Genomic DNA, 26,286 nt, shown 5'->3' on the forward strand with positions numbered 1-26,286 from the left:
GCATGTCAAACATCTGGGGAACCTCTTCTGAGGGACTGAAAATGATTGGGACAGTAATGAGGCAATGATATGTGGGCAGGTGGACACATATAGAGCCAGAGTGGTGCAATGCAGCTGAAAGACTTGTACTTTAAGGCTCCTGTGACAAACCTAGTTCCTAACAGAAAATGCCTGTGGAACAGTACTCCTGTTAGAAATTTCTTCTTTAATGGGAGAAGCATTTGGGGTTATGTATTAAGAGCATATGCTGTTTTCATTTTGCACTTGTTTCATTAGACCTCATTGCTTTGCTCTGTTCTGCATGTGAGCAGGGAGCTGAGTCCAGGAGGCTTGGTCTTCATGCAGGGAAGAAGGTGGAGATGGTACTTTGTAGCTGATAATAATTTTCCACCAGTCTTTCAGAAGGCACATGGACGAGACACAGAAATTACTTTTCTACAAACTGACAAATAAGAAGGACAGTGTCAGTGGCTGAGAAAAGCTCAGCATGTCTCTTGCTACTTGCTCACTAGTGAGAAAACAGTCATGCTGAACCCTCCTTCAGGCTGTTAGTGTTACTGTTGATATGCTAGAATATGGATAAAGGTCACTTCGTATATAGAAGTCACTGTGGCTCTCAGCATCTTATTAATATGACCACATTAAAAATACTTGGTTACAGCAAAACTAATCACAATTCTGAAGACATACTGGATAATAGCACCTGCAGTGAATTGCACTGGGTTCCTCATTCAGAAGATGATGGATGAAAAATGCCTTTATGACCCAGTCCTGTACTCACATGCCTGAGTTAAACGTGTCCATAAGTGTTTGTGTGATGAGACTTTATGTCAGCAAGTTTTCCTTTGGAGTGCTTGACCTGTTCTTGCAAGAGCAAGACCTCTTCTTGCTGGGAGAATTAAAACAAGCTCAGTTTCCTAATGGATTTGGAAAACAGACAACTGTCTCGTGTTTCTCACAATTCGTGAGCCGGCCTGATACTTGAAATAAATAGGCAGGGCTGGTGTGAATGTAGTATAGAGCTCTGAGCAAACCCTGGGTCCTGTGTTTTTGCCTCTCTTAATCAGTTGTTTTGCTTTCTTGATCTCCTTGAGTCACACTGATCCCTTACAGAGATTCCACCCTCTCTTCTACTATCCTAGAGATTTTCTCACTTCTTTAGACCAGGACTCCCTTCAAGGTCCTTACCCCAGATGGAAGATTCTGATAGTGTGGCAAAACAGCTGCCAGCTATGCTCTGGGGCAGTAGCTGTGTAGGAGGCGATTTTACATTAATGGCTCTGTGCTACAAACACTGGCATCAGCTGAATGTGAGAGCATATTTGATATAGTCCCAGTGGAGCAATCATCTGATGTGTAGTAGCTTGAAAAGAATCTTCAAAACAGAGGACACTGAGTCATTCACTTTGACTGCCTGTAACCTTGATTTAAACTGCTCAGGTGCAGGACTGTGACTGAGCAATATGATCTGTTTTTAAGTTACAGTTAAAGGTTTTAAAACAGATTCTGAGTTCACCAAGCCCTCCCCCTCACTTGATTATCAGTGATTTATACATATATAATGACTTTAACTGACTGAGGGGGTAATTTATGTCATGACATGCATGATATATAGATCTAAATAGACTAAATAGGGGGGAAAAGGAACCATCTGCTCCCTAGGAAACTGTCGTCAGAAGGATTCAAGAACTGTTTGAAAAATGTGGCAGGAAAAGCAGAAATAAATTTATCTGAATTTCTTGTGATGTCTAGATGATATGCTCACTGGGCATACACAATGCAACAAACATGATTAGGAACTTGAATGTTTAAGATTTTGCAATACTTTGCAGTCTGTTTTTATGAACATATATGATGCCAATTATGCATCTCTCTCTGACAAATTTGCCTTTTGCCTTGATGTTCACACTGCCCATGGGAAACATTGATTGGCTGGTTTGTCCATTTACAGGATGGATAAAGAGATCCCAAGATCTTGCTGTTCAGGTTTGCACATAGCCTGAACTGAAAAAGGGAAAATTTAGAGCAGCATTTAAATGCAGAAGTGTTCTCTGTACCACACACCAAATGGCTCTGCCAGGGGGAAAATCTCCTTATGCCTTCCTCTTGCACAACGTGAGCAAGCCAACTGTAAGAAAAACACTTAACATGTATTCTTAAATGTACACATGCAAATGTGTCTGATCTCCAGCAGGACAACTCATGCATCCAGAGTGAGGTAAATGCACGGCACCTGTGGGAGCAGGGCTAAACCTCTGGTTGAAGGGGAGAAAACATACAACACTGGTAGCACTGGTGGCAGTAAAACACAGATAGACACTGAGCAGTCCAGAAATCATCCAGAGGCACTTGCAGCTTCTTTTACATCCTATTTTTTTTCACAGGACCGACAGTTCTTAAACGCATTTGCAGCAAGTTCACTATTTACACGAGAAGGCACTTCTGGCCGAGGCTTTAAAGCCATCCTTTCCCGGACCCTGCCGCCGTTTTCTCCAGCACTCCGCCACCGCACGCGGGGAAAACCCATCAATCGCCCTCGACCCGACGCCCGCGAGGAGCCCGGCCCGCCCGGGCCCAGCAGGGGTCACTGCTGCCGCGGCGCGGGGCGCGGCCGGGCGGGGCGGCGGCGGGCAGGGCGGCTCCGGGTCCGGGCTGGAGCCGGGGGGACGGACCGCCGGCAGCGCCGAGCGGCGGGGCAGCGCTCGGCGGACAGGTGCCGTCTGCGGCCTCCGCGCCGGACCCCGCCGCCCGCGGCTCCATCAGAGCGGGGTCGGCGGCCGCTCCGCCGCACAAAGAGCAGCGAGGAAACGTGCGCGCACGGAGAGGGGGACGGGCGGGTGGGCGGCTCGGCACCTCCCCGGGGCGGCGGCGGAGCGCCGTGACAGCGAGGGCCGTGCCCGGCTGCTTCCTCCGCGGCTCCGCGTCTGCGTCTCGGCGGAGAGCTGCGCGCAGCCCCGTGCAAGCGCTCCCGGGGATGGCCGCGGCGGAGGGCGGTCCGGCGGGGCCGGGCGCTGAACGATAGCGGCCCGGCCTGCAGCAGACGCGGCGGGGCGCGGAGCTCGACGCGGCCCTGTCCGGCTGCGGCTCAGCCCTGATCGGCTCCCGGAGCCCAGCAGGCATGGGCTGCTTCTGCGCCGTCCCGGAGGAATTCTACTGCGAAGTTTTGTTCCTGGACGAGTCCAAGCTGACCCTCACCACGCAGCAGCAGGGCATCAAGGTGAGGGCGCGCTCGGCGCTGCGGACGGGAGGGGTCCCGGGGATCCCGCGGGAGGCGAAAAAATCACGGGCTAGCTTCGGCTGTGGTCTGGTGAGGGACGGGTGGCCCGGGAAGACGCGTGGCTTGTGAAGCTGTAGGATTTCAGTCAGCAGGTGCCGGGCGGCTCGGAGCGCTCCGGATTCTCCGCGCGAGCGTTTTCCTGTACGTGCCGCAGAGAAGAAGAAATGGAAGAGTGCGCTGCGCAGCCCTCCTGAGCCGCCGCTCCCGGCGGTGCCTCCCCGGCCGCCGGTAGCAGCAGCCCGCCTTTGGCGGTGGCTGACGGCTCCCCAGCCCGGCGCCGGACGGTCCTGCCGTGCTCCATCGCGCGGCTCTGCGCTGCGGCTCTCTGCCTCGCGCTGCTGAGCCCCGCAGAATGAGTGGAAGCCGAGGTTTTGCTGAAGGCCTTTGACTTGATCGGGTTTGGGTAAGCCCGGAAACAGCAAATGGTGCCTCTTGGACACTTGAAGCTCAATGCGAGGTCTTGGAATTATTAGCAAAATGACGATGTAGTTGAATCAGGAACAAATGACAAAAAATAACAGTTTTTCTAACTTGATACTGGAAAACGGATGAGACATTCAAAGAATATAGAATTTTTGCTGGGGTAGCCTGTATGTGTCAGCTCCAGTGACTGAAGTTTACTGGAGCAACCAGTAAACCAGGGAAAAGAAAGCAAAGGCGGAACAGAGAGCCTGTAATTAACAATATAAATATAACCATAATCTTTGGCACTACCAGCTCTGCGTGTACAGAGAATTGTCATGCTTTGCAGAACCAACAACCTGCAGATAGCTCAAAAATCCAAGCTTAGTGCAGAGGAGTAAGCAAATTGCAATGATAGTGGAATTCAGTACCTACCTAAGGTCTTTCAGGTGTGAGATTTGACACATCTGAGAAACTTGTCTGTGCAGTCACGGAAGAATATTTGAGGAGTAATCTGCAGAAACAGTCCTGTAATTAGCTTCACAAATCCAAGACCTAAAAGGTGGTGGTTATGTGCAATGTCTGACAAAATCATCTCAAGTGTAGGAAAGGGTCTAAAAAAGGCACAATTCTGCTTTAGGAATCTGAGACTTGAAGTGCTGGGAATGGTCTTGTTTCAGATCAGGGTGTGGTTTCCTGCCATTGTTGCTGCGACCTGGCTGTGGTGTGATGCTGAAGATTTGATCCCTTCCACCTGCTCTTTCCCAGCGTTGAATTCCCATTCACTGAATTGTTGAATTCCCTTTCCCATTGAGCAGTTGTGGAGTGAACTGGAACAGTTTGTGGATTTGACAGAAAAGCAATAGTTGGCTAATGTTGTGCATTCAGCACTGGGATTACAACCTTGGGAACTTCAGGGAAAGGAGAATCTCTCTCTCTCTCTCTTTTTTTTTTTTTTGGTAGCAGTCTTTTTGTTAGGATTTTTGTTTTCTTTTAATTTGTATAATATGAAACCACGCCCCGATGCTGCAGTTCCATGAGCAAAAGGGAGCTGTGCAGCTCTCTGACCTTGTCAGTGGTTTCCACCTTTGTGTTCTTTCTCCGTTGTGTTTGTACAGCTGTGTGTGAAGAGCAGTGCATGTCTAGCTGAAGAGGAGCCACCGCTTTTCCTCTTTCTGCGTTAGTCCTCAGTTGGATCCTGGTCCTCTTTAGAGCAGAGGGCAGAACCGAGTCTTGGTTTATGCCACTTTAAATTGCTTTGTTTCTGTGATTTTCCACTGAAGTTGCATGATTATTTTGTAGAAAAAAAGATCTTGGAATTTGACAAATTTTGACAAATTCATTGTGTTAACCAAGAGATAAACCAGTTGCTGAATGTTTTGTGTGTTGGCCTACGAACCTCTAAAAGTGCATTCTTAATGAATCCGTTTTTATGGTATTTCAGCTTTGTCAGAAGGTACAGATTATGAATGTTTTTGTATTTTATTCTAAAACTAAGATTTCCTTCTTTCTTCCATTTTCACATGCCTAATTGGGTTTATAGTCACCCAGGAAACTTACGGCTTTTGTAAAATCTTGTTCATTGTTCTCAATTACAAAATAAATTTTTAGGTGGTTATAAAAGTGACGCTATTCCCTCCTTCTCCCTTAAGTATTTGCAATTTACTGTCTGTGTATGTATCTGGTTGCAGTGGATTTAATGGTGTTTGCTGTGAAGGGTGAGAGGCTGAGTCTGTCTCCAGGAGCACTCAGCAACTTTGCTGTTTTTGTCAATCTGAAACAGAGGGATGAAGCAGATACTTGCCCTGGAAGTTTGAAAAATGCTTTACTTGGTTTGTATGACACTTATTTCTGTCTTGATGTATTTGACAGCAACTGTATGTAGTAAAATACAACATTTTTTGAGTCATGAACGCTATTCAAAGGAGAAGTCTGCTTTTCCTGCACGCAGGCAGGGCAGATGAGGTGCAAGGAGATCCAGCAGGGTCTTGCAGCAGGTGGGTCAGCATCTAGCCCTGCACAAGGCCCCTCGAGCCTGCAGGCCACAGTGACCCGCGTGGCTGCCTGGGCCTCACTGCTGGCGGTGCTCAGGCATTGCAGCTCTGAATGGCTTTTGCTCCTCATGGTTTTCCATGTCTTTTCACTGCTGGCCACCCTGTCTTGCTCTTCTCCCTTTTATATCTTTGCGGTGTCAGGTTGTGTGGAAAGATGCAAATTGGTTCTCCAGCTGTCAGGCTTACAGTAGGCTGATAACAGCTACAAAATCAGGAAATCAAGTATTACATAGCAGTTTTTGTTTCTCTGTAGCCCATTGGCTGAGGGAGGTATTTTGAAGAGCAAGTGTTTCGAGACAAAAAGGCAATGGCAGTTCTTAGTCCAAACAGTTTTGGATTTGAGTCTATTTGCTGTGTTCTGGTACGGTGTGCCTGATGGAGGCATATGGTGCAAATTGAGGCATCTGTTCGTGGATGGAGCTCTAACAGTGGTGTTTATGACACCAGATAAGAGATTTTAATAAAACTCATTACTAATAAGAATTACCTGGTAATTGAAACAATTTTTTTTTTTTTTTGCTTTTCCAGGACTCTTATTTTAACCTGTCATCATACAGATCGAACAGTACGTTAGGCAGCTTTATGCAAAGCTGCATCTGCTAGGCACTTTTTATTCAGTGGAGTTACAGGGCATGTCAGTGGTATTCTGATACGATGTCTGACTGTGGATGGGTTATGTATGTCACACACATTGGTTCTATTAAGAGTAATCATCACTGAAGGAGTTCAGTGTGCTTTATTGAACCACTTGCATTATTGGGTGTTGAGGAAACTTGGTAGGGCCTTGGAAAATTCTGCTGTGACTCATGCTTGTGATAAGCTTTTTCAGAAAGATTAGCTGGCTTTTTTCACTCCCCCTTGGAGATCTCTTCTTCTTTTTAAATCTGAGTACTTCAAAACGTTCCAGAGTTCGTTCTTGCAAAATACAACACAAAAAATGTGGGTCTACCTTTGGCATAAACTAATTTGCTTCTAGGGGACACCAGTAAATATGTATTTCTCCTGATATAAACACTTAGTGAATACACGTGCCAGCAGAGCGTAGATCCCTACGACTAGGAGGATCTCATTGTTTGTTAATGGTTCAAGTTGATAGCACTGAAAATCAAATTGGCAGTCATTGGCTGTGTGAATATGGGACATGTTCCTTGTGATAGTAATTTCTGTTGTTTTATGTTTCTGCGTGTTTCTAAAAGCATGTTTCTGTTATAAATTTTCTTCCTCATGCAGGTACACTATTTCAGAAAGCCTAAAAATCTTTTTAGTGGTAGATGGCAGCTGCTTTTGACCTATAGAAATTTTGGTCGGTGCTATTAAAGTGCAGTATGAAAACTCAAGTGCATTACATGTGGCTGTTCTTTCCTTTGCCCTGGTTCGAATGGATTCAGAGATACTTTCAGTCCAGATTCTTTCAGATGTTCAGCACGTTGCGGAAGAATGTTCAGCATTCTTATGAAAAGAATAGTTAATAAAAGTTAAACCTTTATTATCACAGTATTTAAAGAACAGAATTTTGAAATCCTGTTCTTTTTAAACTGAAACTGTATTTAGAAAAACTGTTTCCAAGTCTTGTTTGAAACCTTGTCGTTTCTTCTCTTTATAAAAACCGCAGGATTCTGTCAGTTCTGCATATTTTGCTTGCCAGCAGGGAAGCTAAACAAATAGTCTAATTAAAATCTAAGTGTGTGTAAATACATGTTCTTCTTCAGAGATGTGGTATCACTAAAGATGGTTTCTAATAAAAACAAAAATAAAATATAGTAAAAACAAAAATATTTCTAAGAAAAATGTGAATTATTTATATTCCATAGCACTTCCATATTAGGAGGATTCTAAATTTTTATCTTTTAATTATGGATATAAAAATGGATGAGGAAATGTGACTGTGTGCTGTGTGCAAGGTGGCACGTGTGGAATTGTGTAGTGTTCCAGTGCTCTAATTGAAAAGAAATGAACAAGAGGAGTCACATACCTCGCTATTAAGCACTTCTCAAAAATCACTGTCACATATATGAAATAGATTACTAATTTTACTGAGGTCTTTGCAGATGAGACCAGCAAAATACTCTGGGGAGTAACCAGAAAATAAATGAACACTGAGATCTGTATTCCCTAGGTACGTTTAACTAAATTAATGAAACCAACATGACAGCAAGAAGGAAATCCATTGACTTTTAAATGAAGTTACCTCTTAGTCACCCTGAGATTCGAGCAGTAATACTGTCAAAGGAGTCTGTTTGCTGGTTTCAATGAGTAATAATTTCTTTAATATAAATAATATAATGTAATGAGAGCAAATGTAAAGTTTGTGAGGTGGTGGTCTTAATAAACTTCCTTTTGGATTTTGGTAAACTGGAATTAGCATTTCTTACATTGGACTGTTTAGTGTAGTTAAATGCTATCTGTTGATATTATGTTTTATGTTCAGTTCTCAAACTGAATTTACATGCAGAATTGCTACCCTCCCTCTTCCACTCAGGAAAGAAAATTCTTGGGAGCTGGAACCACTTGATATCAAAGAAACTCTTGGAGAGACTAAATAATTGGGATGGTGCTTCAGAAAGATAATTTATTAAGTTGCAGGGTTTTTTGTTGTTGCTGTTATTTACAGTGTGAAATATATGTTACAAAGGTGCTATTAAAAATGTGTGAAAAAGTAAGAAGTTACATATTGATCATGCTGCCCCGTAAATAATACTAATATTGTTGGTAAAAAGATGACAGATTACTGCTTTAGTTCCCCTTCTTGTTTCTTGTCCTCCGTTTTTTGTTTTTTGTTTTTTGTTTTTGTTTTTAATAGCATTTTCCTCAAGATAATTGCATTTTTTGGTAGTGATGTTACAGGTTTATTTGCTGTATTTTCATCACAAGTGAGATCTTTACAGTCAAGTAATATTTCAAAATCTGAGTAGAATTTTGTAGGCTGCATTTTAGTACATTTCAGATCTTGTGCTTACTGTGTATCAATTCAATTTCTTAACTTAAAATCAAGGTTGTAATTTCTGTATTGATTATGCTTTTGTTCCTGCTTCTTCCTTTGTATTCTCTCTTAGTGGTGGTTGAACCCTGCAGGCATGGGGGTCAAAGGGTCATGCCTGGGGTTGCCACATGCTATTATTTAGAAGTAGGAAGACAACAGAAACACTGCAGAATGAGAGCTGGGCTCTTTCGGTTGTGTTGCCCTCTTAAGAGGGGAGCCTGTCTATTCTTCCAAGCTGGAGCATGCACTTTAATCTCTGACAGAAGGTAGTATTCCTTGGTTTGTGTCCATAAGTACTGTGAGGTTATTAATTTTTTTAAAAGCTAAATAAATAGTCATCTTCAGAGATTTATGTCACTGTAAGGCAGCCAGGCCTTGTTTTTGTCTGCTGTGCCACTAGTTATGAGTTGACCATGCTCAGTGAGTCCTGGGGATGCAGGTGCTTGCCTGTAACAAGAAGGGCCAGGGAGGACCAGTCTAAGGTGGATGTAGACCACAGGCAGCTGTCATCGCGCTCACAAGTGGAATTGCATTGTTTATTTAACTGAAAGAACAACACTAGCAATGGAAAGCACAGAATTAGGAGTTGAGTACAGTTGGGAATATCAGAGAGGAAAAGAAATGTGACTGTAAGGGAAGAAACTTTTCAATGTAACTCTAGTAATCCTTTCCAAAGCGAGAAATGAGAAACCTCGGTGATGTCTCTGAATGTATAGGCTGCCGCTACTGAAAAGAACAGTAAAATGTAAAATAGGGGTCATTCTTCACAGAAATCTTTAGGCACTGGAACGTGTTGTCAGCATACAGAAAAGAGGATGCTGTTTTGAAGTTTGTTTCTTAAAAGTCTCATAGAGTTTTGAAAGGATTGCTCTTAAACAGTTCCTTCTTTCTCTTTGCCTCTGATGATTTTTTTTGTTGCTCTCGTCTTGGTGCAGTGTGATGGAGGTGCATGAATGTGGCAGACCATCTCAGCAGTCTACTGTTGGTATTATACTTAATAAGAGGGATCCATTACAGTCTATGAAAACTAACCTCTACTCCTACTTACAAATTCAAAATATGTAATAAATTCACTATTTTATAGCTGTGGATAATTACTAGTGTGGAGGAGAAAGTGGGCTGTATTTTGTGTAGTTTGTGTTTTTTGTTTTTTCTTTCTTGTCCGCATTTAGTCCTTGCATTTGTTAGGGCCACAAATAGTTCTTTGTAATGCAGACAAGAAAATGTTGTTTATTTGTCTAGTTCTAGTTAATGAAGTTTCAGATAGGTGGGTACCGTCTGCATGTGCTTGAATGTGACAGTTTGATAATGAGTGGCTCTGCAGTTTGATATCTTTACTGTGTTCTCAGGAAAATGTGAACTAAGCCAAAGAATTCACCCTTCAGTGCACTATGTGAGACAAGACACCTTTTAGTGAGGGAAAAGGAGCATCTTTTATTCCTGAGTTGCATGAAAAGTATTCTGAATACAGAAAATGGCATGTAATTAGTGGTAAAATTTGGCATGATTACTAATGTGAGTAAGCACACATTCTAGTGCTTTGGAGAACAAAAGACAGTTGACTGTCCTGCAGATTAAGCCAGGTAATAATCAACGGACCTGGTTCTTGTTTTCCACGTAACTGTATTTCTCAGGGTAACTTTCCTTTTATGACAGAGCCATCTTCATCAGGGGCTGTGCTGAGAACTCGCAAAGGCGAGTGTGTTTTAGTGTAAGATGTGTGATTACAAGGAATTGGTGAAGGTAGCTACTCAGAATTCCATAAGGAGGAAAAACACTTACATGAACAACTGCTTTTTCAGTTTTAACACATGTTGAGAAACCTTTAGATTCTCAGGTTTTCTGAGGCCATGCTTTACTACCTGAGAAGGCAGTATGATGGAGTGCAAGGAGCCCTGGGCATGGTGGGCTCAATAATACCGTGTTGCACATAGCCCAGACCTTCCCCTTGGAGTTTTATTTGAAGTCTGCATGATGCTGGGAGACAGTCTTTCGTTTTTATAGATGATTTATTCATTTTATGTGTCAGAATAAAAGAAAGAGCCGAGTCTCTGGACATCATGGTTCTGATTTTCAATGTGAGTGAGGAATAAGTGGTATGTATCAGGTGCTATGAAGGTAGGTAATGTGGAAAACTGCCTGGAACAACTGAAACTAGGCTGTTTATATTGAGGACCATACAGCATATAGTCCTGACAACTGTGCATAGACCTTTGTTCACAGAAAATTAAGGTACTCTAGCATGGATCATGGGAGAAAAAAGGTAGCCTTAGTTCAGCAGTGGTGGTCAGGAGACAAAGGCCTGGGGCAAATGAGGTGGAGATGCAAATTGATGGTGTGGTTATACTGGCAGAACGCTTTTTCCAGATTGATGTTTCCTCTGAGAAAGAAGGAGAGAAAGCTACAAAAGCTTGTTATGGAACCTTTTGAAGAAGTGCTTGGATGTCCTGACTTGCCCTCAGCTTTATAGGTTCATTTGCATCAACTGCTTTGGGTAGGGTTGGCTTGAAGGTATTTTTTAGTATTTTTTTAAGGATTGAATAAAGCCCTAACATTCAAAAGATCAAATGTTTTGCTTCTGCTTTAAGTGATTCTTCAGTCACATTCTTCCTCCCTTTCTTTTTTTTCTATATAAAAATGTCTCAGCATGACCTTTTCATTTTGTGTGCAACATTTGAGTTGCGTGAATGCTTCGGTTTACTTTTCAGTGTGTGCTTTGAATGCATAGGATCATATTTAGAAACAGAAGCTTCTGATATCTTTCAAAGATGCAGCATTTATTTTGGATTACTATGAATAGTCTTCTGTTTTTCTGTGTTAAGACTTGATAACTGTAGACTCCTTAAAATCACCTCTGCAAACCCTTTTCTCTTTCAAAAGTGAGGTTTGTATTTTCCCCTTTCCTAGTGCTCCAAATAGATGTGGAGAAGATTTATTACAAAGGAAATACTTTTGGTCTTCTGAGTCCTTCAGTAATTCATTGTCCATGGGGTATTCTGGCAAAAGGTAGTACTCTTCCTTGGGTAGTGATTTGGTAATAACATTTCTTTATCTTGTGAAAGCAATAGTGAGTTACTAGAGCTTTTCTCTGATTTGAGAATAAATTGAGAATTTGGTTTCAATACCAGTGAAAGCAAAAGAGGTTTTAGCATACTTTGGCACTGACTTCAAGCAGAGCCAAATTGGACCCAATTTTTCTACGAGCAGACTCAATAAATGATGACTCTTGAAAATAAAACGTGTTAGATCTTGTTCAGAGATGTTAGGAAAGAGACATACAAACTTTCTACCTTTTCATTAAAAGTTAAATATTTTTTTTAGTCATCCTTGGCCTTTCTTTGGCATTCAGGTCTTAGGTCTGACTGTTGAGAGCATGAAAGCTGTGCTCACTGTTCTCAAGACTGAATCTTTATTCCGTGATCGTAGGAGAGCTCCCTTTTCTCTTTTCCTGCTTTCCTGAAAGAATTCTGCAAGGGAAGCAATTTTTGTGAGCTGATTCCTGAAGACTTTTCTTAAAGATGATCTGCAATGCAAGTCATGTTTGTTTACAAACTGCTTTGTTGAACAAATACAAGTGAACAGAAGTCAGCGTGGTGGGTCAGAAAAAAAATATCTTTTTGACATTGTGTGTATGTCTGTGTAGAAATTAGAGGGGGTTTTTGTGAAAGGAAGATGTTTAGGAGCTGGAATCTATAATGTCAAAAGGAGAGAAGTGTCTCAAATGTTCTTTTGTTGTTTTTCTTTGCATTAGTTTGAATTGTAACAATCTCATCTTTTTCCCCCTGTAGCTTGCAGAAGCTCTGTAAGAAGGCAAAAGTCCCACAGGAAGGCATGCTTCTGATTTGGCATACTTTGCTGAGAGGAAAACCTGACTGGGGGAAATTAAACCAGATGAGTTCATCGAAAATGAGTAGAAACTATTTTTTCATTTTAGATGTCTTTTTTTGCCCTCTTACATATTCTGTATCTTTACTTATTGTTCATGAGAATTACATAGGTCAGGGTTGAGGCTTTGCAGTAGGACAACATAGGTAAACCTCCGCACAAAAAAATTAATTCAGAACTTTTCATAAGCAAATAATGCGCTTGGAGAAACTCCTAAATCAAAAGGGTAAGTGGAATTTTCTTCAGTTTTATTTTATCTTACCAAATGCCTTCTCTTGATGATTCAAAATACCTATTTTTTTTAATATGCTTGCTCTACTGTCTAAGCATGTTTAAGCATGCACTTGAGAAGTCGCAAAAGTACAAGCCAATGTTCATTACTGTACTCAGCTGTCTACTGAAGTTCTGTGAACGTGTGTGGTGCCTACCTCCTTGCTCTAACAGAGATTATTCTTTGTGTGTGTTTGTAAAAAATCCACCAGTTGGCTGATCTCATTCTGTGGAACTTGGTGCGAATTTCTTCTGCCTTTGCTAAGGGTGAATTTAATTCTTCATCTTACTGCACTTGACATAAATTTCAGCACACCTAGCAGATAGATACAGTGTCATTACTGAAAAGAAAGGTACCTAATGGGTTGCTACTTATTACGTAGTTTCTCAAGGTTGTTCTGATTTGTGTTTCATTTTGTGCATACTGAAGGAATATGGGATAAGAAAATTAACTTGAACTGTAGCAGTTGAATTTTAAACACTGATTTCTCAGGGATCAAAAATCAAGACAATATGCTTGACCTTCTCATCAAAGCAAGCCAAACTGAAAGCATGCTGTCATGTACAGTAGCTAGCAAGGAGTATATTGTTTGTAAGAAGCAGGTGCTTGCTGTGGGTTCACCATGCATGCAGATGTGCTTGCAATTTGAAGTCAGTTTAGACCATTACTGGGCAGAGTTACGAGGAGCAGGAAACCTGATCTGGCTGATAGGCACTTTCAAAACAGCACAGCCTTGCAAAGAGGAAAAAAGGTCATGATGCAGGGAAAAGCACGATTCTTCTTAGTTCTTCTAAGTCTGAAACTGGAGCAGGGAACCAGGCAAACTGTTTACAAGAAGTTGCAGTAGTGATTGTTTAAAGTGTACACAAAGGAAGTCTTGTGTTCTGTCAAACCAACCCTTTTCTGTCTGGAAGAAGGGACCAAACAATGCATTGACTATTAGTTTATGCTTTAGTATTCCTGATACGTGAAGGTGGTTGTTCAAGTATACAGCTGTTTCCTCCTGTGCACGTTGGCACTTGAGTTTTTTCTCTTTTTAGAGTGATAATTTATAGTCATGACAGCTAGTTTGCAGACTGAAAAAATAACGAAGTCCTCTGCAAACCATGAGCACAAAGGCAGTCCCTGCTCCACAGATTCCATAGTCTAGAGCTGAAGCAGTACACAGTGAGTGAATTGACAGGTGTGGGAGAGGAGCAGATTAAAATGGAGGAGAAAAGAGGGCATGTTGTCATTTCAAGGAATATTATCTCTATGCTGTAGGATGTCTGTAAATTTGCGCTGTTCTTTTGACAGCATAAATTTTGTGTGTAAACAGCACTAGGCATTAATTCCAAATAATAAACATGTAGGATGAATGGATTGTGAAGAACTGACCTGTATTTCCTTGCTGTAGGAATGCCATAGTTCTAGGTAAGGATGTTCTGTTTTTACTACAGAACATTTGTGGAGGTAAAAAGCAGTGAAAAGAATCTGTACTAAAGCAAATAGTTTTGTGCTTTCCTTAAGTGGGAAGGATAATAGGTTAGCAGTAGCAGCTTGACAGACTCCCTAGAGTAGGCTGGCAGGGAGATACACTGTGACTACAGGAGCAGCTTGAAGCTTTGCAGATGAGCCTGAAGATTTTAAGCATCTTCTGCACGAAGCTGTGAAGGTAGCTTTTCTGCCAAAGATCTAGGAGGTGATTCCACAGCACATACTGACCTTACCAAAACATAAAACCCACAGTCTGTCAAACTCTTGGATCAATCCTGTCAACTCATTGCACCCTAAAGTCTCCAACAGTTTGGCCTGCATGCAGAAATTGTCCTTATGACTAACTGGATGTGCTTTTATGAGCAGAGCTACAACTTCTGACAGACTGCTTTGTTAAACATTATGGGACTGCTCATGATAGTATAGGCTACTTACTTACCAGGCAAGGAATACCAGAAAAACTTGAAGCACCTTGAAACATCTCTGTCTAGGAGAAGACATGTCTGTGTCTCTCTGTGTCTATCCTACAGGGTAAGGATTAGAGCAGAAAAATATTTTGCTGAAATAACTGGCTTGTTTGCATCTGAGTGGAACAGATAACTTTTGTTTCAATTTAATTCATTTAGCTAGAAGTCTGGATTTACATGGCCGTTTTTTATTTTGAACAAAAAGTTGTTCTCTCTGGGGTTCTTCCTTCAACTGAGCATTATAATCTCAAGTGAAACAGGGAATCCAGATTGATTAAGACAGAATTATTTAAGTCAGTGGTTAGGCTTTGGTCAGCTAAGTAATATTTCCTAACGTCCAGCCTGCATCTCCCCTGGCACAGCTTGAAACCATTCTTCTAGCCCTATCACCAGTTACACAAGTGAAGAGGCCGACCCTACAGCCTCCCTTCAGGAAGTTGTAGAGTGCAGTTAGGTCTCCCCTGAGCCTCCTCTTCTCCAGACTGAACAATCCCAGCTCCCTCAGCTGCTCCTCATAAGACCTGTGCTCCAGACCCCTCACCAGCTTTGTTGCCCTTCTTTGAACACGTTCCAGGACCTCAATGTCTTTCTTGTAGTGAGGAGCCCAAAACTGGACACAGCACTTGAGGTGCGGCCTCACCAGTGCTGAGTACAGGGGGATGGTGACCCCCCTGCTCCTGCTGGCCACACTATTTCTAATGCAGGCCAGGATGCCATTGGCCCTCTTGGCCACCCGGGCACACTGCTGGCTCATGTTCAGCCGGGCATCAACCAACACCCCCAGGTCCATTTCCTCTAGTCAGTCTTCCAGTCACTCTGCCCCAGGCCTGTAGCGTTGCCTGGGTTGTTGTGGCCAAAGTGCAGGACCTGGCATTTGGTCTTTTTGAACCTCATCCCACTGGGTTCAGCCAATCAGACATTCCTTTGATTCAAGGGAACAAAAAAAAAAGATGGCAAAACAACAAAAATGATACATATAAAAAGAAGAAATTGCAAGGATTTGGCCTTGGTAAGGAAGATCCTGTTGATGTCTATTGTATCACGTAATCATAGGCAGGACAGGCACGATATTTATTTTCAGAAGCATTTAGACAGATGTGTAAGTCTTTCCAAAGCTTGTATTTCTAAAGATTATGTTTGGCACTAAGATAATTATGGAAATCTGTCTTAAGATCTGAATTAACAGTTGCAAAGTAACTATCAATACAGTATCACTTACATAAAGATTTCTTTACTGTGCCTGGTTTTTATGAGTATTATACCCATGAGCTAACACTGGAAAGCAGTGTCTTAGCATTAGGAATTGACATTTTCTAATACCATGCTAGAAACAGAAGTCACAAGATTTTATGCTGTGAAGTTAGTATTATAAAAAAACCAAATCTTCAGTCCCCCCCCCCCTAAAAAAAAGAGCAACCCAAAAACAAGCCAAAACCACACCACCACCAAAAAAAAAAAAAAGAACAAAACATAATTAAATGTGGATTTAACAGTTTTAAGGAACTAACACAAAGAAATGGTTGCCTCTAAGCAATACTGTAATTTTTCACATATGAGCATATTAAAACTGTGTTTTGGAAGGGAGGTTTGAATACTGCAGAGTCATTTATGTAGTAATATGCAGCTGAAAATTGTCTGATTCAGGTGTTACGCTGTCTGAAATCAAGTACTTCAGTGAGAATATAGTATCTAAACCTCTGACATTTAGTAGTTCTGAGTTCTGCTCATTCTTAGAAGTTTCTACCTAAAGGTCTGGCTGTATGATCAAGATCACCAGTGTCAGCTGTGGTAGCTATGATCAGTCAAGAACTGCAAAAATATCTAAGTAAATTTGGTTTCATTACTGTTCACATGCCTGTGCAGTTTGTAATAAATGTAGTTCAGCTCACATGGATATCTTTTTAAAGGTGTTTGAGTTGTTTGGAAACTTCCAAATCTGCAGTGTTGCAGTTGGATTCTTATACTGAATTTCCCTTTGGTGTTTTCTTCACTACAAAGTCTTGGAATGTCTTTCCTACTCTCATTTGAAATAATTAAAACTTTCTGTTGTCATGGTTGCAGTGAGGCACTTAATAGCACAAACCCTGCTGACTCTTAAAACCAGTAAGCCTGCATATTTGTATGAGGAAGCATGAAAGTAAAACAAGTGTTATGATTTCAAGATTTTTTTTTCCTTGAAGCTGAAATCATCATTTCTCAGTGGCTAGGATTGCTTCTGTTGAGCAATAGGAGTAGAAGGGAATTGGATGAAAAGGATGTGTAATCAATTTTTTATAAATTGCATTGATAAAGACATTACAGATATGTGGTTTGTTCTTTACAATATATTTTTTTCTCATCTGATCTGTTCTTGAAAACCTCTACCAAAGAGGTTCTACAGCCTTCCAAGAGCTCAGCTGCAGTCCTTTGTTATTCTTCCAGTTAGAAAGCATTCCCTAACATCTAGCCAGGGTCACTTTTGTTTTCAGTTAAGCTACTTTCATTTTTTCCTAACTCCAGCAAGCCTGTGCATAGAGTACATTTGATCCTTTACCTTTTTTAACATCCTATTTTATATATATTGAGTGATCTGAAGCAAGAAAATGCTGGACAGGTTTGATCCTGGGTTGAGATTGGTACTCTTGACAGTTGCCTGCCACCCAAGATGATAGAGGATGTGCTTATGTGAAGTATTAAGTTGTGTTTAGATCTTCTTCATTGCCATAGTCATAATAATGTAGTGCAAAATATGCATATCCCTGTATGGGTACTCTTATTTGAGAGGTAGAGTAGCAATGTTGTTAAGCTGCTGCCTCTATGGGTTATTGTTCTGCCCTGTTTTTCTGAGAGTCCCCAGGCAGAGAAGATTTAATCTGGTGACTCTATAAAAGCTTTGGCAACTTCTCCCTCCAAACCACAACACTCTTTTCAGATGTGTAGTGTTGTCATTGTGCCTTATGTTGGAAATCCCTGGAGCTGTTTGCAAACATCCTGCGTTCCATCCTGCATTCCAAGGCAGCTTTAGAGTGAACAGGGCTGAGATCCAGAAGAAGTCTAAAATATGTGATGTGAAATAGCACCCTGAATCAGATAATGGGGAGACTAAAAACTGTTAAGATTGGTCTACTGGCTGAAGTGTTGAGATGGCTAGTGACTGAGGGGCGTGCGGTTCCTCCTCCTAGCAGTCTAGTCCTAGTGAGTGTGTCTGTGTTTTGTCCTGGCACTGCAGAAAGGGAAACTATTTCCTTTTTGTATGTGGGCTTTTTTTCCCCCATTATTTTGATAGTTAAGTTTGAAAAGCTAAGGACTATTAGATGTATTTTTTACAATCCCTAGCATGGGGAACTTCAGTATTATGGAAGTCTCCTTGGGCCTCTTCCCTGTAACTAGGGATGATGATAGAAGAGCAGACGAGGCCAGTGATTTGAAGGCAAATAAGTACTGTGGTGTGAAAAAACTTCATATTTTAATTAAAATTGGTCTTCCCAAGTGTCACGGAATTATCTAGGTCAATCTGTGACCATGACAGGGGGCAGCAGTCCTGCAAGACCACCAGCCCAGAAAGGGAAGGGGAAAAGGGGGAGGGTGGGGAGATGGGGGCTGGGCCCAAGCACAGAACAGCAGCAGCAATCTCAGGAGAAAAGTTAATTTTACTAAGTATGATATTGGAATGCAGGGTAACACAGTATAATACAACATACAATTGGAATTGAAGCTAACAAATCAAATAAGGGAGTGTCCAAAACTGAAGGCCTTACTCTGAACTGGAGTCCTGTGACTTGCCAGCTTCATCTTCCCCTTAAGCACAAAGTCCTCAGAGGTATTTTATTTAACCTCAAAGATCTCAAAGATGAGGGGCTGATGTAAAAAGAGAACAAACTCACAGACCAGAAGCATAGTGAACAATGGACAAAACAGCCTCATCACCAGCTCTGTAGCTTCCTGACTCCTCTGCCTTTAAAAAAATGAAATAAATGCCGTCAGCCATAGACAGATCAGTTTCTCTCTGCAGGCTCAGTTTTTAAGTTTGATTTTGTGTGCTGCTTTTTTAACATCTCTCTGATACTGTTGCATTGAGTGCCCATTCTCATTTCTAAAAGTTATATCAAAGTACCTCCCAAAGAATTTTAGAAAGATTTTAGAAAATGCATGGTTGCTGGAAGAGCCCTCTACGTTCAGGAAGTTTGCATCAATGAACTTGTGCAGTTCATCATCTGCAGGCAAAGCTGCGTGTAGTCTGGGCTCAGGCTTTGAAGAAACTCCATTTGTAGCAGCTTCTCATTAGGTGGTTCTCTTTTTTTGCATTTCAAGTATTCTCCAATGTTGTGGTGTTGTTTTTCTTCTAGCAGTGTAAGAGCAGTGTTAGCCACCTTTCTTACCAATTGGTATCCAGAATTACAGAAAGCAGAAAAGGGTGTTGAACCAATATTTTTCACTGTCCTTTCCAGTTTGGATTCAATTAAACTGAAATTCCATAGGAATGAAGAATAAATGTTGGTCTTTGTCTCCAAACAGACCCTGGCTTGCTGAGATGGTTGTATTTAGGGACAGCCTGCTTCATGTTACTTGTCTGATGAGTACCCCAAGGAAAGAGTATGTTTCTTAGCACTGGCGTTGCAATTGGGCTCTTCTGTCTCCTCTTCGGATCCAAAAATCCTGAGTGCAGTAGAAATATAAATTACCTGGTAGAGATGATATTGCCTTCCATTCACGCCTCATCTTGCCTAAGCTTGCTAGTATTTGTATCTGTAGCAGCATAGATGGAGAGGAGGTATACAACAAAAACCTTTTTAAAACTATTAATACTTGACTGAATTAAGAGGGAAAACGTTTTTGATTAAGAGTGAATGTGTTTTTTGATCTCTATCCTAATTATAGCTGCAAGTTTCTCCACTTCTGACTTGGCCCAGCCCTATCTAGGGTAGCCTGAGGACTGCTTTAATGTACTGCAGTTGGCTGTGATTCACAGGGAGCCATGTGCCACCTGCTTGCGGTTGGAACAAGGCTTATCCAAGCCACTCCCTCTCCCCACCCTCAGAAGGATCTGTGGGAAGGAATGCGTGGGAGCTGGATGTCCTGAGAAGCAGTTTGCTGGGGTCCACCAAGATGGGGAGTCCCCAGCAGGGAACTTGCTGAAAGCTTCCATTCCAAACTAATTGGGATGCAGAGGAAAACAGAACTTCTGCTGACTTCCTTTAAACACCGTCATGTCCCCATGATGAAAGGTCTGAGTGCTACTATCTGAAGCCCTACAGTTTTAAGGATGGCCATTATGATTTCACACTGAAGCTTGTGTGTTTTCTCAAGTACCTATTTTACTTAAAAATAACTGTTTAAACACTTCAGTTTGTAAGTTCAACAATGCAGATATTTTGTGACTGGAATCGTTGCAAAAATGTTAGTTACGCAGGCAAAAGAACTGTATTCCAAAGAGATGTTTGTTGCCTTGGTTAACTTCCAAAGGGTGAGTTGATTGTTCATGTTGCTGAAAAAACTTTTTTTGTCACGCTGTTTCACTTAACTGAGTGATTATTAATAATAAATTCAGTAAGTAATTACAGAATATATTATACAATAATTTTTTCAGGTCATATTTTGTTCAACTTTTTGATGTAATTTTGTTATTTTTTTTTTCTACTCTGCATCAGAAGTGCTTTAATTAATGATGTTGAATCTACTTTTCTTTCTACCTGCCCTTCAAAATGACTGTGTTATGGGGGTCTGTGGTACAAATACTTGTGATGAGATGCTTTGTTGATGGTACAACTAATGCAGGCATATTTAGATTATAGTATGAATTGAGGTGTCACTGTAAGAGTTTAGAAAAATAAACTTATTCCAGTGCATTGTATTAGTACTAAGATAGGTGTTAGTCCATGGGGAATTGCTCTCTGCAGCCTTCCCATTAGACTCATCATTCTAGAAGATTCATATTAAAATAAGTAATACTATTTTGCCAAATGTTCATTCAAATGCGGAACAAAGTATGTTTTCTTATTTTTCCCATCTTAACCTTTTCTTTTAATCCAGTTTAATGTTGCAGAAGGCTATTGCCAGCAATGGAAAAAATTCACTTTACAGTTTAAAAGATTACTTAGTGGTGAAAAAATCATCAGCTGTCTGGTTCATAGAATTAGGACTGGTTTAAGATTATATTGAACTGTGATATTCTAAGGTGTGTAACAGAAAATTTGAAACAACATAAGTATTGTTTGTAAAAATTAGTTTTCAGGATTTTTGAACATCTGAATGAGATCTGTGCAAATTACCTGTGGAGTTTTGTAACTGGTTTTGTTTTACTGTGTAGTTATTTAAAGTACCACCCTGAAATTGAACAGAAGTAAGACACTGTTAAAATTCCTTGCATAAGCCTTTCCTTCCTTTTCATCATGGGAGATGCAGTGATGATGTAACAACAACAACAAAAAAAGCATAATCTGAAAAAGTCAATTAGTCATCAGCCAAACCCACTACATGACGGTTTTGACAGCATTTCTATTTGATTCAGCTTGTTTACAAAGTTGTTTTACATTATTTCCCCAAAACTTCACTTCTCAACTGTAAATTTGGTATGGATTAGAAGATAATTCCAAAATGGGGAAACTATGCCAGTGTGTTTTTTTGGCATGGTAAAATAATTGTGTTAAATGGTAATATATTGAATCTGTATACTTGATTGTGTAGGAGGAACAAAATCTAAATGCATATTTCTTCAGTTTGTGAATGTTCTGAGCTTTCCTACAAAACAGATATTTTGCAGTCATGCATAAAAGTATTGAATTGTGTCTCTGTCTCTTTAATGTTGCTTCCTTTGATCTGGCAAGTTCAGAAGTTTGCATGGTGGGCAGTTTAAAATTGTTTATCTTACAGTTTACACTGTAGTACCAGTAACATGCTGGCATTTTGTAGTTAAGGTTAGGCTTAATGGTGTCAGGTTAGTTACATTAGTTAATTTTTTTCCCCTCATTTAATATCAAGAGGAATTATTGTCCCACAAGTCCAGTGCTAGTTATTGATAACAATACTCCCAAGGCAGAAGTGGGTAAATAGTGGAGCACAAATAAATATATGCGTGTACACTTGTGTGTGTGCATATGCTGTACATAAATGTGCATATGTGTGTGAATACATGTAAATAATTTAAAGGCCAGTGCTGTTTCGTGAGAGATGAGTGGCTGAGGTGTGCAATGTGGTAAAGATCTGCTGGACTACTGTAGGTCATGTAACCTTGCTTGCAAGTCCAGAAAAACTTCTGAATCCCTTGTAAAGGAGCTGATGGTGCTCTTAGTATTTTCACGAGTTAATTGACAGGGGAGTGAAATTTACAACTGTAATGCCTTCCTAATATGTAATATCATTGATCTTTTCTTACAAAGATGCTGTAAATGTGAAGCACTGGAGTCACAGAATCATAGGGATTGGAAGGCATCACTGGAGATGATCTAGTCCCACCCGTTGCTAAAGCAGGTTCCCTACACAGTTTACATAGGAAAGTGTCTGGGTGGGTCTTGCATGTCTCAAAAAGAGGTTGCACAACCTCTCTGGGCAACCTGTGCCAGTGCTGTCACACTCACAGTGTAGTAGGTTTTCTCTGTGTTGGTATGGAACTACCTGTGCTCCAGTTAGTGCTCATTGATCCTTGTCCTGTTGCTGGGCACTGCTAAAAAGAGCCTGGCCCCATTCTCTAGAATAGTATTTTTATATGTGCTTTAGTTAAGCGTGACACTCGGCAAGTGTGACAACCAAGGGAATTACCACAAAATCCCTACCATTACTTCTGGCTTTGTTACCTATCTCTCTGTTGAGAGCTCTCAGCCTTTTTTTCCCTTGTATATTCAGTGATCTAGGTAGATGCACAACCTTTGTCACTGAAAATTTTTCCATCTATTTCCAAAGGCTGTTTTCAGTTCCTCCTTTGTTGAGGAAGACCTTTGATAACCTCCACAAAGGTATGAAAGAAAAGGGGCATGGTGTTGGGGTAGAAATTTTAAAAGCTCTGTTCACATAAGTGTTGTGCCAGATGAATTAGAATAGGTTGAAAAATATTTTAGGTTCAAAATATTCTCCGGGACCTTTTGATTTATCTAGCCACAACTGTGTACAGACACATACCATAAAGATTACTTAATGTAGTAATCATCTTTGTAAGCAGACTAATTGGACATATACCAACAGTATTTGAATTGAAAAGCAAATTTTAATATAATATTGTGTAACTGCATGAAGTCACGTTTTCAGCCATTGAAATCTCTAATACATTGTTCAACATTTTCCAGTGGCTTTTTCAGAAAATATAATGAAAGGATTTGCAGCAGTGCTTTTCTGTTGTTGGTGATACAATTGGTAAACACAAGCTATGGAATTTATAAATGGTCCAGAATAGAACTTCTGTATGGCTTATGTTGTTTGTTTATACTTTGCATATGGTTTATGCAAAGTAAATCTTCTTCATTGGTTTTTCTCCAGTGATTACTCTTTGGATCCCATCTTTTCTACTGACTGTTTAAAAATGCGATTACTCGGGCTGTTTTGTGGCATTGGATATTACAGATAATTCCAGCTTTGTCGTATTGAACTTACGATTTGTTTCCATGTACTTCTGCCTACAACAAGGAAAAAAAAGTTATCAGGGAAATCAGGTCAGTGGAAATAAAACTGCTAACCTCAGTGACAAAACCCTCATAATAGCAGGGAGTATGAAAACTCCCTAAAAGCAAAGAGTTCAGGTTTTTTTGGTTTTATGAACAGTGATTACAGTGGACTGTTTCAGTAGCCCAGGTGTGTTTTTATGTTTCATTTATGTGTGGGAGCATGCTGCGAGTAAAACTGAGCTCAGACTGGGAAGTTTTTGATAGAACCTGAATATTCCCAAGATTTACATTAGTGGGTGTATAGATATTATCTAGATTTCAAATAGTTTTGGAGCTTCTGAAGAAAATATTGCTGTTACAGTTCCAGGCTTGTGATAAGTTTTGTGGAGCATCACCATGGAAGTAATCTGTCTTGACGTGACTGCAGGGAGCCAGTCTTAGCTTGGTGAAGTTAGGTATGTTTCTGTCGGTGTCACAAATGAATGTGGCCTTGGCCAGTGTTAAAAGTGCAGTCTGAGTCTGTTTCATAGCTTTGTTATGCTGCTGGTTACCAACATGTTAGTAACCCTCTAGTAGGGATTTTTTTTTTTTTTTTCCTGACAGCTTTTACTTAGGCAAACAGGAGTGGCCAGAAAAGCCTCTCATTCTAGTCAATTCTGAAAAATTACTTTGTCCTGTATTCTTTGTGTGAAATGTTAAACCAGCTAATCCTTCTGCCTGTGTAACAACAGCAAACAGTGGAGAAAATAGATTTGGGAAATGGCACAGGATTCTTGCCTTGCAGACTCTGAATTATCACATAATCACAGAATGGCCCGGGTTGGAAGAGATCATGAATCTCCAGCCCCCTGCAATTAGTGTGGTGGGAATATAAAGCCAGTCCAGGCTGTGTGTTGTGTACTTCACCTGAATGGGAGCGTTCTGGAATTAGACTTACATGCTGTTCCTAAGGGGAAGTAAAATCTAAGCTTTTAAAGCCAGCTATGAATAAATGGCACAATAAATGGGTGCCTGACAGACACTTTCTCTTGTGCAATGCATGTTGGTTGCTGCTTTGTTCGTATTTAATTCCCACTCTCTTCTTACCTTCTGCATTTTTATTCTGTTTTTATTTGGCGTTGTGGCTGTATGAGTTTTGCCTTCTTGTATCCTTGCTTTGGTAGCTTGCAAACTCTTGCTGCATGGAGCGTTTCTCACAAAGTTGTGGATGAGCAGATTGTTCTACATAATAAACAACTGCGCAGCAGAGATCTCACAGCATTGTACAGGATGGAACTGTGGGTGTTCACAGCTTTCAGCAAGAGTGCAAAGCTGTGTGCTGCTTCCAGCAGGTAGGCACTAGGGCTGCCCCATGACTCCTGGTAGGCAGGAGGAGGCAGAGCCCAGAAGGTGCCTGCTTGTTTGTATGGGTAGTGTCTGTAGTGAGGAGAAAGGAGGACCATTCCATCTATCTCTTTCTCTGCTCTTACTCTGTAGTGCATCTGTGGTATTTTTCCTCCTGATGTAGCTCCAGGAACATCCACCCTTCCAGTTAATATCTTTGTTCTCTCATATTTGAATAAAAAAGATGTCAAAAAAAAAAAAAAAAAAAAATCTCGAAGACTGAAATCTTCCAAATCTTCCGTTTGTTCTTCAACTATGTTAAAAGTGCCCCTCAGGTGCTGTGTGTTACACTGCTCATCAGTATGCAGGACCTAGTGTATGACTGCTTTATGTACACCTTGAGATCTTTTGGTCTCTGCTATCTGGCATTTGAGCAAGAGGAAATTGAAATTTTGCAAGGTTTTGTTTTCCCATTCACTTAGCCACAGAGATTGCACAAAAAGGGAGTCCTTGTGTTAGTCTTTCCAGAATGCTTGGAGTACTGTTACCAAATACTGCCTTTAAGTAGTCACCCATATGAGAGGTTGGTTAAAAACAGCTGATGCTGGGAGCATGGCTGCAGTTCCCAGGGCTGCCCAGCTGCGTGTTGCATTTGTGTGAGCTGTGTATCCTGCTCACATTTGTGGGGTGAAAGATGGAGAGTTTGTTGCACAGCAGCGGTCAGAGCTGTTTGGAAGAAGCTTAGAGCTGACAGCAATTAACAGAGCTCCCCCCTTTTCTCAAATCCAGTTAACATTTGTACAATTTATTCTAATTAATTTTTGAAACAAAATCCATTTTCTTCCTAGTGGTTCAGTTTGTTTTAGAAAAGAAATAATGCCTGGAAAAAAGCAACAATACAACAACAATTAAAAAAACCAAACCTCAATACACCCATTACTGTGAAGGGGAAGGCTTTTTTTCCTGCTGTAACTGCTAATTGCAGTGCAGCTTCAACTTTAGAGCAGTCATTATGTAAATCTACCCACTCTTCATCTCACCTTTTCTGGCTTATATATGTCCATAAAGCTTTAGAGTTGGATCTGACAGAACAACCTTTCCAAAAAAGAACCGTAAGAAAGCTAAGTGCTTAAAAAAAGTGGCATTTATCTTCTTTCAGACAAAATACAATAGGATGTTCTTTTATACCTGAAATGAAATTGTTATGGTTTTTTTTGGGCTGCTGCCATGTTGGCTGTTATTTTATCTTTAATATAATGAAACCCAGAGCCTTAGGATACCTACCAACATAGCTGTAGCAATTGAATATAAAAGTAATTTTGCCAGCCCTTTCAGTGTTCCTGATCATTTGATGGTCTGGTAGCCTTTTTATCCATTAACATTTCAGTACAGTACTGCCTTCTTGCTATAAACAAAGTGGCTTTGCTCAGAATAAACTCTGAACATAGCTAAAAGGATGTAATGTGCTGATAATACTCTTCATTCTGTATTTTCAAAGTAGGAGAAAGGGGTTGACGTGGCCTAGTGTATTTACTGAGTAATCATTCATCATCTTGGTGTGAAATTATGTAGTATAGCTCT

At 40.8% G+C, this 26,286-nt stretch overlaps 1 protein-coding gene across 1 annotated transcript in view; it reads left to right on the plus strand.

Annotated features, from left to right (window-relative positions):
• Positions 1 to 2,673: 2,673 nt before the first annotated feature.
• EPB41L4A (erythrocyte membrane protein band 4.1 like 4A) overlaps positions 2,674 to 26,286 on the plus strand; it is a 131,740-nt gene continuing 108,127 nt past the window's right edge. Inside the window, exon 1 of the mRNA XM_031609903.2 lies at positions 2,674 to 3,217. Within this exon, the coding sequence (XP_031465763.2) occupies positions 3,119 to 3,217 (99 nt within the window). The 5' untranslated portion in view covers positions 2,674 to 3,118. The remainder of the gene's footprint in view (positions 3,218 to 26,286) is intronic.

This window comes from Phasianus colchicus, chromosome Z (assembly GCF_987193195.1).
Source record: "Phasianus colchicus chromosome Z, bPhaCol1.hap1.1, whole genome shotgun sequence".
Lineage (NCBI taxonomy): Eukaryota > Metazoa > Chordata > Aves > Galliformes > Phasianidae > Phasianus > Phasianus colchicus.